The sequence below is a fragment of the Chlorocebus sabaeus genome, chromosome 13 (genome assembly GCF_047675955.1).
Source record: "Chlorocebus sabaeus isolate Y175 chromosome 13, mChlSab1.0.hap1, whole genome shotgun sequence".
Lineage (NCBI taxonomy): Eukaryota > Metazoa > Chordata > Mammalia > Primates > Cercopithecidae > Chlorocebus > Chlorocebus sabaeus.
Window position 1 is genome coordinate 5923857 of NC_132916.1, and position 13381 is coordinate 5937237.

General features: G+C 36.9%; 1 protein-coding gene across 1 annotated transcript; it reads right to left on the bottom strand.

The window, feature by feature from the left end:
* Positions 1 to 9654: 9654 nt before the first annotated feature.
* LOC119625238 (histone H3.3A-like) lies at positions 9655 to 10690 on the bottom strand. Its single transcript, XM_038001191.2, has one exon. The coding sequence runs from the start codon at positions 10591 to 10593 to the stop codon at positions 10183 to 10185; it is 411 nt and encodes a 136-aa protein (XP_037857119.2). The 5' UTR covers positions 10594 to 10690; the 3' UTR covers positions 9655 to 10182.
* Positions 10691 to 13381: the final 2691 nt, after the last annotated feature.

Consider the following 13381-nt stretch of genomic DNA (forward strand, 5'->3'; position numbering starts at 1 on the left):
TAAAGGGTGAGTATGAGCTACAGTGATCATGTGGACCCCTTGAGAGCCCCAAATTCAGGGAGAGACTACGTTCACTCACAGGCTCTTTTCCTTTTCCATGGAGCTCCACCATGTGCTCATGAGGGGGATTTAGGGGAAGGGCGGGAGATCAATGGGGAATTCCTTGTGCAGGACTGCAGGAAGGAATCAATTGTCTCTATGGAAAGGCACAAAACCTTGGAGCCACTGCCTGGACTCTTCTCTCATAAGGAGCAAGAGTCTTAAGTACTAGGGGAATAGGACAACAAGCCCAGTCAAAGCCATGTCATTGTTGTTGGACGAAGGAGAGAAGAAACAACCTCTCAACCTATGGGAAGTACCAAGAAAAATCTCAGAGCTCATGATCCTATACCAGTAAAATTAGAAACTTTCCACTGCTGGAGAGAGGAAGAAAATTCTGGCTTGTATAAGACGCACACAAATACAAGGCAGAGCTTCGCTGATGTGAAGAGGAAGGACGAGAATGCTGAGAAAGAACTCGTGAAATGATGAATACAAAAGTAAACGTAAGATAATTTTTCTTATTTTAAGTGACTAATAGATAATTGATTCTCTAAAGCAAAAATATTAATAAAACGTTTTAAGGTTAGTAAAGTATATAAAAGTAAAATATATGACAAAAATAGCATAAAGGATAAAATAAGGATAGACAGTTATAAGTTTCTTAAACTATATATAAAATGGTATATGTCTTATGAATGTAAACCATGATAAAATAAAGATGTGTATTGAAACTCTAAGGCTATACAGAAACATAAGGAAAGAGGCACAACTAATAAGCCTTTAGTGGGGATGAAATGGACAATATAAGCACTGTTCAACTGACCTAAAAGCAATGAGATAAAGGGAAAAATAAAACAAAAGAATGGAACAGGAAAAACGCAACCTGCAGGATGGTAGATTTAGATCTAACTACATCAATAATTACTGTAAGTGTAGTACAATCTTATCAAAAAATGCAGATGCACTTGAAAATTCTTATAAAAAACTGACACTTTACATGATCTACAAAAATTAACTGAAAATGAATTATTGACCTAAACATAAAACCTAAAGCATAAAAAAATGAGAAGGAGAAAACCAAAAACAAAATAGGAACGAATTTTTATTTTACAATCCTTATTCAGGTAAATAATTTTTTAGATAGGACACAAAAGACTCAAAAAAGTGGGGGACAAATTTTACATCATCAAAATTTAAAACTTCTACACCTGGAAAAACCTTGTTAAAAAATTTCAAACATAATCCATAGACCAGGAAAAAATATATGCGTAAAACATATCTTATAAAGGACTAGTCTCCATAATATAAAAAGAACATTGACAACTCAGTAACTACACAAAATTTAAAACCTGGCAAATGATACACTTAGTTAAAGAAAGAACATGGATGGTGACTAAGCACAGGAAAGGATCCTCAACGGTAATCATCATCACAGAAATGCAAATTAAAACTACAATGAGTTACTTCTACATATTTCAATGGCTAAAATAAAAATTTAAAAAATCTTTCAATACCAAATACTAGCAATGATGTGTAGCAACTTGAAATCTCATACATTGCTTGTGGGAATGAAAATGGTATATCTACTTTACAAAAATACTTCTTAAAAAATTGTGGAAAATACACATCATGCAAAATGTACCATATTAACCATTTTTTAAAGTATAGTTCAGTGGTATCAAGTACATTCATATCATTTAACCATCACCACCATTCTTCTCCTAAACTCTTTTTTTCTTGCTAGACTGAAACTGTTCTCATTAAACAACTATTCACAATTCCTCTCTTCCCAGAGTCCCTGGTAACCACCATTCTATTATCTGTTTCTATGAATATGACCTCTCTAAATACCTTATATATGTGGAGTCATATGTCTTTTTATGACTGGCTTATTTCATTTTGCATGTTTTTAAAGTTCACCCAAATTGTAGCACGTGTCAGAATTTTCTTCCTTTTCATAGCTGAACAATATTCTCTTGCACAAATGTACTACACTTTCTTTAGCCATTCATCCTTTGATGGACATTTGAGTTGCTTCCACCTTTAATCTATAATGCCACTATGAACATTGGTATGCAAATGTCTTTTTCAGACCCTACTTTCATTTCTTTTGAGTGTACACTGGGAAGTGGAATTACTAGATCATATGATAATTATATTTTTAGTTTTTGAGGAACCACTATCCTGTTCTCTGTCATGGCTACAACATTTTAAATTCATGCCATCAGTGCACAAGAGTTCCAGCGTTTCCCCTTATTTTCTGACACTTGTTATTTTCATCTTTTTTTAATAGTAGACTGAATTTGTGGCCTAACATATGGTCTATACGTCCCGTGTGCACTTGAGACAGATGTGTAGGCTGTTGTTTTGGGGCGGAGTTTTCTGTATGGGTCTGTTAGATCTAGTTGGTATATTTTGTTGTTCAAGTACTCTATTTCTGTACTGATATTCAATCTGATTATTCTATTCATAATAAAAGCACATTATTGAAATCTTCAAATACTATTGTAAAACTATTTCTCCATTTACTTATCTTAATTTTTGTTGCATATATTTTGATGGTGTTTTATTACATTCATAATTATTCATAATTTTATATGATTTTTGCTTTATTGAACCTTCTGTTAGTATATAATATTCTTTGCCTTTTGTAACATTTTACATATAAACTCTATTTTGTCTGACATTAGTTATAGCCACCTTTGCTCTCTTTTAGTAACTATTTTCATGTGATATCTTTCTATTCTTTCACTTTTAACCTATTTATATCTTTGAATCTAACACAAGTCTCTTACAGACAGCATATATATGGGTTTCTAAAAATACATTCTGTGAATAGTTGTATTTTGATCAAAGAGTTTAATTCACTTAAATTTACGTTTAAAATAACTATTAATAAGAATAAACTTAACTTCTGTCATTTTTCTATTGTTTTACATATAACTTATGGAATTTTGATTCTCCATTTGTTCATTGTTGTCTTATTTTTAATTTGTTTTAGTAAAACATATTAATTGCCTTCCCATTTTCTTTTCTGTATATTCTATAGTTATTTTCTTTTTGGTTAACATAGGAGTTATATTTAAGATCATAAAATTAAAATGTCTTAATTTGAATTTATACCAGCTTAACTTACTCTTATAACAGTTCCATTTTCATTATTTCAGTTACTAATGTCACAGAATTACATCCTTATACATTTTGTTTCCCAAAACATAGACTAATACTTGTTTTTTAATGAATCAGTTTCTTAAATTATGAAGAAAATAAAAAGCAAAGTTGTAAAGCAACATCAAAATAATACGGGGTTTTATAATTACCCATGTATTTCTCTTTACAGAGATCTTCACTTCTTCACAAGACTTCAAGTTACTGCCCACTGTCCTTTCATTTCAACTCGTAGGACTCCCTTTAACATTTCTGGCAGGACAGTTCTCATGGTAGCAACAAAATCTTCAGCTTTTGTTTATCTAAGAATGTCTTTACTTTCCCCTTATTTTCGTTTACTTTCCCCTTGCTTTCAAAGAAGGTTTTCCTGGACGTACTTGGTTCACAAGTTTGACTTCCAAGATTTCTGGTGAGAAACATGCTGATAATTTTTCTGAGAATCTCTTGTATATAAAGAGATGCTTCTTTCTTGCTACTTTCCAAATTCTTTCTTTGTCTTTTGATGGTGTGATCATAATGTGTCTTGGTGTATTTGTCTCTTTTTTTTTTTTTTTTTTTTTTTTTGAGACAGAGCCTCACTCTGTCATTCATGCTGGAGTGCAGTGGCATGACCTTGGCTTGCTGCGCCCTCTGCCTTTGGAGTTCAAGTGATCCTCCAGCCTCTCAGCCTCCCGTGTAACTGGGACTACAAGTGTGTGCCACTACACCTAGCTAACTTTTGAATTTTTTGTAAAGACAAGATATTGCCATGTTACCCAGGCTGGTGTTGAACTACTGAACTCAAGCAATCCACTTGCTTCAGCCTCCCAAAGTGCTGGGATTACAGGCATGAGCCACCACACCTGGTCTGTGTGGTTCTCTTTGAGTGCATCCTGTTTGGAGTTTGTGGAGCTTCATGAATGTTTATATTTATGTCTTTCATAAAGTTTGGGAAGTTTTAAACCATTATTTCTTCAAGTAATCTCCATTTTCTTTCTTTCTGTTTTATCCTTCTGGGATTCCCACAGTGCCTATGTTGGTGCCTCACACCGTCTGTTAACTTTTCTTCAATCTCTTTTTTCTATTTCAGACTCAGTAATCTCAATTGTCCTGTCTTCAAGTTTGCTGATTCTCTCCTCTTGCAACATGCAGCTGTAATTCAAGATCTCCTAAGAGACAACCAAATAAGAGCTGTGAAAGGTGGAAAGAGAAAAGTGAACTGGTTAGACATACCAAGACAGGAGGAAATGCATAGTGGTTGGTCTTGTTAAGACCCCCACCTAACAGTAGAAAATGGCCCTGACTTGGTGATGTGGTTTGGCTCTGTGACCCCACCAAATTTCGTCTTGAATTGTACTCCCCATAATCCCCACGTTTCAAGGGCAAGACCAGGTAGAAGTAATTGGATCACAGGGGTGGTTTCCCCTTGTTGTTCCCGTGATTGTGAGTGAGTTCTCACATCTGGTGGTTTTCTAAGCATCTGGCATTTCCCCTGCTTGCACTCACTCCATCCTGCCACCCTGTGAAGAAGGTGCCTACTTTACCTTTGCCTTCTGCCATGATTGTAAGTTTTCTGAGGCCTCCCAAGCAATGTACAACTGTAAGTTGATTAAACGTCTTTCTTTTATAAATTACTCAGTTTTGGGTATCTCTTTTTTCTTTCTTTCTTACTTTTTTTTTCTTTCTTTCTTTCTTTCTTTCTTTTTTTTTTTTTTTTGAGATGGAGTTTCCCTCTTTTTGCCCAGGTTGGAGTGCAATGGTGCAATCTTGGCTCACTTCAACCTCCGCCTCCCAGGTTCAAGCAATTTTCCTGCCTCAGCCTCCCAAGTAGCTGGGATTACAGGGGCCTGCCACCACACCCAGCTAATTTTTTGTAGTTTTAGTAGAGACAGGGATTCACCATGTTGGCCAGGATGGTCTCGATCTCTTGACCTCGTGATCCACCCGCCTTGGCCTCCCAAAGTGCTGGGATTACAGGCGTGAGCTACCACCCCCGGCCTGCTTTGGGTGTTTCTTTACAGCAATGTGGAAACGGACTAATACACCTGATAACATTGACCTGCACTTGGTCACAGAATGTATCCTGTGTAGGATTATTCATCACCCAGGTCAAATTGGAGTCGTGATAACAAGACCAGAGGAGCACAGCATGACAAGTGTGGGGCTTCAACCTGAAGCTTCACTGGCAGTGCGTAGACAAGAGAACCTCTCTGTGTCTCCGCTGAGCCTGAGACTCTGCTCCAACATCCCGGGGTCCTGCTATGTTGGGCACTGACAAGAGGGACCCCACCACAACAAGACCCCTACCCGGGATACATTCTAAACCACAGAGAGAAAAGAAACTGAAAAAAGAATGACCTGTGGGACAATAACATTTGTGTCATCAGAGTTCAAGAATTCTAGGAGGAAGAGAGTGGAGCTGAAAGAGTAACAATGTAACAATGATGGCCAAATACTTCCCAAATATTATGAAAGATAAAACTCACATAATAAAGAAGCTGAGCAAATTCAAAATGTGATCAACCTAGAGTAACCCATGTCAAGATACATTGCAATTGCTTGAAAATAAAAACAAAGAAAATGTCTCATGACTGTGGTGGTGGTTACATTATTTTGTACATAAGTATTTGTCAATATTTACAGACTGTAGAACTGGAAAGGAAAACATTTGCTCTATGAAAATCATACCTCAAAAACCTGAATTAAAACATATCTGGCCAGGTGCAGTCACACACGCCTATAATCTGAACACTTTGGGAGGCTGAGGTGAGCAGATCACTTGAGGTCAAGAGTTCGTGACCAGCCTGACCAACAGGGTGAAACCCCATCTCTACTAAAAATATAAAAATTAGCCTGCGGTGGTGGTGCATGCCTGTAATCCTAGCTACTAAGGAGGTTGAGGCAGGAGAATTGCTTGAACCCAGGGGGCGGAGGTTGCAGTGAGCCAAGATCTTGCCACCACCCTCCAGCCTGGATGACAGAGCAAGACTGTCTCAGAAAACAAAAACAAACAAACAAACAAACTAGATATCAGAGTGTCTATGATGTCTTATCACATCCTTATCTGTCTTCTGTAAAAATCTAACATGAAATTACTAGAACAGTCTTCTTTAGCATCGTTATTTGGTCACGTGGCTTCCAGTACACATCCATGAAATCATTTCCTCAAATTATCTTTTTCTCTACCTTTTTTCCAAATGCTATCCTATGCCTGTTTTCTTGGTTTATGTAGGTGCATTACTCATAGGCAATTCTTTGCTTACTGTGTGCTGTGCTTACTACTGGATCTTGCTGTGCAAGATGAAAAATGCTTGGTCTTTTCTCCTGTGAGTCCACTGAGATACATTTGCTCCGTTCCTCGCATTATAGGTGGATGCGAAAATTCCCAGGTAGGCAAGTTGGAAACTGCGAGGGATGTGGGGATTCTGCCTCCTCCTCCTGCATAAATCCAAGCAACCCCTGTCTCACCCTTGCTGCCTCCTTTCCTGCTTTCACTTAAATTCCTTCTGTGCGCCCTACTACTGTTTCCTCCTGTAAAACAGTTTTCACCTTCACTTCCTCAATGTCTATCTGGAACTTTGTATCCAGCCTTACCCTCCTCGAAGCTGTTTACTGAAAAGTGTTTTGTGTACTTATTTTTTTCCCTCAAATACCTTTCTAAATCCTGTGTCTAGTGGACACAGGACACAGCCCCTGCTCTAACAGGTAACAAGCAATGAAGTAGGCAAATCGATTACACTGAGGTAAGAGTAGTGACAAAGTAAGTCACAAATATTGATAGACAGTGGATACAAGGGCTCTTACGTAGAGATTTGAAGCTACACTCAGTTGAGAAGGTGAAAGCCAATACGTATGAGGGTTTTCTGCAAGGCTGTGAACTCTCCGCTGTGCAAACAGAAGAGATAGCACATGTATCAAGGGCATTCTAATCAGCGAGTTCAATTAGTCATAAACTCCACAATTCTGTGAGTTGATGCTTTATTTCTAATTTTATAAACAGATTTACAGATTGTATTCTTACAAATGAGTATATTTTTCAGATTAACACACTTTTGCAATTCTTCTTTGGAAATGCATCATAGGCTCTGTGTAAGCCATAAAATACAAGTTATTATCCCCTTAGTTTTTATCAGAAAAGGGGCAACTTTGTTAGTTATTCATTCTGGCCTTTGAATTATCATCCTTTTGAAAGGAATCTGGACAATGAATGTCTTGACTCATCAATGTGTCTCCCACTGTCCCTTTCACTTACAATACTACATTTGTCCTTTAGTGGAGCAATAAAAATAAAATCAGAAATCATGCCTATCAGTGAATTGCCATGATTAAGAATGTTCAAATCAAATTTTGCAGGTTTTAAAAGCTATTCAAAACGAAGAATTCAAAGTGCTTTAATGATATTGGAAAAAACAATGACATCTTGCTGGAATAAGTTTGATACCTTCCAATGAGATGCCTGAAAAGATCGTAAGACCATTTGTATGTGAAACTCTGGTGCATTTTTTAAGCTATTAGAACTGACTCTCTCTATTACTGGGTTCCACATCCATGAATTCAACCAACCTTATATCTGAAAAAAAGATTTGTCTGTACTGAACAGGTACAGACTTTTTTCCTTGTCATTATTCTTCAGAAATACAGGATAACAACTGTTCATATAGCATTTACATTGTATTAGGAATCACACATAATCTAGAGATGATTGCAAGTATACAGGAGGGTGTGCGTAGTTTATATGCAGGTGGTACCTATTTTATATCAGAGTTATGAACATCCATGGATTTTTTGTGTGTCTGAGAGGAGTCCTGGAACCAATCTTCTGGGGATATTGAGGGGCACTTTTACTATGCAATTGGAATAACAGGGGGCATGTATTGAGTGCTTACTTCTTACCAGGTACTCTTTGACACTTGTCACCACTATAGTCTCATTTAACATCTATCATCATTCTGTGAGAGACTTTATTCATATCCTGGTTATCAAGCTTCATGGTCATTTATGTCACATTAGCATGAAGTACTAAGAATGCCAGACATCAGCAGCAATGTTGGTGCAAAGGAGGGCATTGGAAGGCTGCAGCCACCATGAAATCTCAATTAGCTCTTCAAACTATCCTACAGACACTCCATCTAAGAAACACATGATATGCTGGGTCACCGAGAGTCCCACCAATATTTTCTCTTTCAGGTTTCCTTGGTAGAAACTTAGGAGCCACCACTGATGAGCAATATGAAAAATGTGAGACAATAATATTCCTGGTTTTCTTTATTCATCCGTTGTTCCTTTCTCTTTTTGACGGACAAGTATGTGCTCACACACACACATGCATATGCACAGACTGCACACACATGCATGTGTAAGTGCACACACACACGCAGCATACATGTGTGTTCTCTCACAGAGAACAGTATAGTATCATAATATAGCAGAATTAGGAATACATTTCTAGCAACTTTCAGTTTGCTCCAGTCCTTAGAATAAATCTTGACTCTCAACTTGCCAACATCTGTACGTGAAAAATTCATTTTAAAACACATACTAGTATTTGATGATTGTTTTTTATTTGATATTGCTGCTCTTCTAGAAAGGCTGACTTGAACTCACCCACACTTTCATTTAACACACACACAACTACCATTACTAGAAAATTGCATAGAAGGGACAGTCCCTATCTGTCTCCACATACATTTTTATATGCTCTATTAAAATCGTTTACTTTGCCAATGATATTTCACTGTGCCTGGTTACTAAGGCATCCTTTGTGTCACATTAACGCCTGTGAGGGTAGCCTCCATGCTTCCAGGTAACATTAGAGTGACTTCCAATTTCATTTCGGTATACATTTGTCCTGAAGTCCCTATCATTAGGCAGCTTTACCTGTGGAGCTTTCAGGTGGGCATAGTGGGGTTTATGTCACCGTGACAGGTCACTAAAACTTGCCAGTGCTACACTGACATGCGCTTTGCAGTTAGCTTTTACATTTGTTGTAACCTTCATGAAGGCTTGTGCCAGAAAGATAGGCTGGCATAGCAATGAAGTATGAGTCATTACAATCCTCTGCAAGCCAGAAAGAAATGTCAGTGCAGCAGCTCAATCTTCATTGCTTTTTATATCTGAGTGCCAGGTGGATTTTAAATTTCTTCAAAATACTTTAACTAATCAAGCTTCCATTCCAGCCTCTTCTCTTCCCCCAAACTGCAATCTCTTTCATTTTACTTACTTTCTATTCGACGACGAAAGTAATCATTTCGAAAAGTATTTGTACTGACTTTTTGTTTTGCTTTCCCAAGGAATTACTAAAAAATATAATCAGGCATCAGTTGTAGACGTTGCAGCCTAAAGTGATGCAGTTATGAGACAAATTATTAATTTTTACTTCTCAGGTATAATACAGGAATTAACATAAAAAATGTAAGTACATTGAGTTGTAAGTACTTATATGTTTTAGACTTATTGACACAGGTGTTTTTTTTATAGTTTAATGTATTTTAATAGCAAACTTACAGGAACAGCACAGAAGACAGACAACATTAAAAACATGTACTTGCATGTAGGACAACTCAGTTAGAAAAGTACAGTGAATGGATGGAATCTACTGTATGATAAAAATGCTACAAACACCATTTAGTTGCCGTCAATAAGAAATTTACTTGTTTTAAAAAAATCCAAATGCTGGCATTGTCCAGAAAAATTTAACAGGTTTATTTATAATTATTATAAAGTTGAACCGCTGAAACTTGTTCACTGAAACATTTTAACTTGCATTAATGCTTTACGCCTCTGCATTTATATTAAAAATTCACACATAAATGAAAATGGAAAAACTGCCAATACCTGATTTCTGTCCCCTATTTTTCCACTCGCAATCATATACTTAGGTACCTTTTGACCCCATGGAAAAAAAATATCTAACGTTCAGAACTATCAATAACAGGAAGAAGAGAATTTTTTTTTTTTTTTTAAGAATGAAATGTTTCCCATCATAGTGGATTCTTAAGCACGTTCTCCACGTGTGCGGCGTGCTAGCTGGATGTCTTTTGGCATAATTGTTACACGTTTGGCATGGATAGCACACAGGTTGGTGTCTTCAAAAAGGCCAACCAGATAGGCCTCACTTGCCTCCTGCAAAGCACCAATAGCTGCGCTCTGGAAGCGCAGATCTGTTTTAAAATCCTGAGCAATTTCTCGCACCAGTCGCTGGAAGGGAAGTTTGCGAATCAGAAGTTCAGTGGACTTCTGATATCGTCTAATTTCACGGAGCGCCACAGTACCAGGCCTGTAACGATGAGGTTTCTTCACCCCTCCAGTAGAGGGCGCACTCTTGCGAGCGGCTTTTGTAGCCCGTTGCTTCCTGGGTGCTTTACCACCGGTCGATTTGCGGGCAGTCGGCTTTGTACGAGCCATGGTACCTCCTTACTTACCCCCCTTCTCCTTCGGCTGGAGCTCGGCGAGCGGGAGGCGGCGCTGGCGTTAGAGAGCGACCGCGGCGCGGCGGCGGCTGCGAACACAATTGAATTGACACAGGTGTTCTTTTAAAGGATTTCTTTAGAAAACAGTTTCTGTTTTTTTAACAAAATATTAACTTTAATTTCAGTTGGATAGTTTCAATTTGTATTTAGGTAATTTAAATAAATACCAATATGTAATCTGTGTTAACACTCTAATATTATTCTGCTCTTGTCTTTTTTTTTTTTTTTTTTTTGGTGACACATGCAAGTATCCTTGCCCTACTTAATGAAGAAATTGAATATAGAATTCTAGGTGGGCAGGGTTTATTTATTTTCAAGAACTATATGAAGTGAGAGTCAGCCATGAGTGTGTAAGGATATACATTTCCACAGGCTTGCCAACTAAGATATTATAAAACTATAAACTGACAACTGAATGGGTGAAAACTTTAACTGTAGTTTAGTTTTCGTATTCTGTAATACTAGTGATGGTCAAGAGCTTTTCATTTATTATCAAATATTTAATTTTTATTACTGTTACTTTCCTGTGTTTATTTTTTGAGTGGTCCTTTAAAAATTAATTTGTAGTTTTTTATTAATTTTTACTAATATTATTTCCTTGTTACTTATGTAGAACATAATTTCTAAATGTCTTTTCTTTATCTTCTAACTTTGCGTTTAAGTACATTTAAAAGTACCTAATTTTGATAAAGAACATTTATCAGTCTTTGTGAGGTTTTGTTCTGGAGACTTCTTTATAAGCCCTTTCCTCCCTTTCCAACTTCATGAATATACATATAGATACATAAGATATATATGTGTGTGTGTATAATACATATGTATATATTTGTTTTTATATCATTAGTTCTAGTCCATTCATCTATTCATTTAATACAAATCCTACACTCTTGTAGTAACTTGAAATATAAAGTAAGTTTCGATATTTTGAAGGAAAGCTCTTCCTTTTTTATTTTCCATAATAGTCTTGGCTCTTTTTGTGCATATATTGCATTATATAAATTTTATGACTGTTTTGCCAGGGTCTATAAAAAGTCATTTTAAAGATTTGTCTATGACTATGCTGTACTTATGGGTTAATTTTGGAGATATGGTATATATGTCATATTGAATATTCAATCCATGGACATAATATCTCTAGTAATTTGGGTAACCTTTATTTCCTTAGTAGAATTTTTAATTTTTTTCATAAATCCTTTCTAGAGTTTTAGAGATTTTATAGCTTTCCTAGGTATATTATTTTGTTACTTTAATATTTTATGTCAGTATTTTCTAACTTGTTTTTGCTGATGTATTAGATATTTATTCAGCTATGCACCACCTAATGATATTTCAGGTTGACAATGGGCTGCATATGTGATGGTGGTTCCAGTAGATTATAATCTAGCTGAAAAATTCCTATTACCTTGTGATGTCATGGCCGTGGTAACATCATAGTGCAACACATCAAGGGCTTGCAGTGACATTGGTGTAAACAAACTTACAGTGCTGCCAGTTGGATAGGAATATAGCACATACAATTGCGTACAGTGCATGATAATAGGTGACTGCTACTGGTTTATTTATTTACCACACTACATTTTCATCATTAACTTAGAATGTACTCCTGCTTCTTACTGAAACAATGTTAACTGTTAGGCAGCCTCAGGCAGGTCCTTCCAGAGGTACCTAGAAGGCACTGTGATCATAGTAGATGACAGCTCTATGCCTGTCATTGCCCCTGAAGACATTCTAGTGGGACAAGATGTGGAGGTGGAAGACAGTGATATTGATGATCCTCACCCTGTGTAGGTGTAAGCTAACATGTGCATTTGTGTCTTAGATTTTATTTAAAAAAATTAAAAGCGGGCCGGGCGTGGTGGCTCAAGCCTGTAATCCCAGCACTTTGGGAGGCCGAGACGGGTGGATCACGAGGTCAGGAGATCGAGACCATCCTGGCTAACACAGTGAAACCCCGCCTCTACTAAAACATACATAAAACTAGCCAGGCGAGGTGGCGGGTGCCTGTAGTCCCAGCTACTCGGGAGGCTGAGGCAGGAGAATGGCGTAAACCCGGGAGGCAGAGCTTGCAGTGAGCTGAGATCCGGCCACTGCACTCCAGCCTAGGCGATAGAGTGAGACTCTGTCTCAAAAAAAAGAAAAAACAACAAAAAAAACTAAAAGTGAAAAAATATATTAAAGAGTTTTCCCTGGTGTACATGTACCCTAGAACATAAAGTATAATAAGAAGAAATTCAAAAAGAAGTTTTTCCAATAATGATTTAAAGAAAGAAAGTATATTTGTACAGCTTTGCAATGTGTTTATGTTTTAAACTAAGTGTGATCATAAAAGTTAAAAAGTTAGACAATTAGAAAGTCTTCTGCAAAGTAAAACAATTACACTAAGCTAAGGTTAATTTATTATTGTAGAAATAATTTCTTTTTAATTCAGTGTATCCTAAGTGTACAGTGTTTATAAAGTCTACGGTAGTGTATGGTAATGTACAAGGCCTTCACATACACCCATCACTCACTCAATGACTCACCCAGAGAACCTTCCAGTCCTGCAAGCTTTATTCCTGCGCCCCATACAGGTATACCATTTGTAATCTTTTGTGCCATAATTTTACTGTACCTTTTTGATATTTAGGTACGTTTAAATACACGAATACTGTTGTGTTACAATTTCCTATGGTATTCAGAAAAGTAACATGCCGTTCAGGTTTACAACCCAAGAGAAACAAACT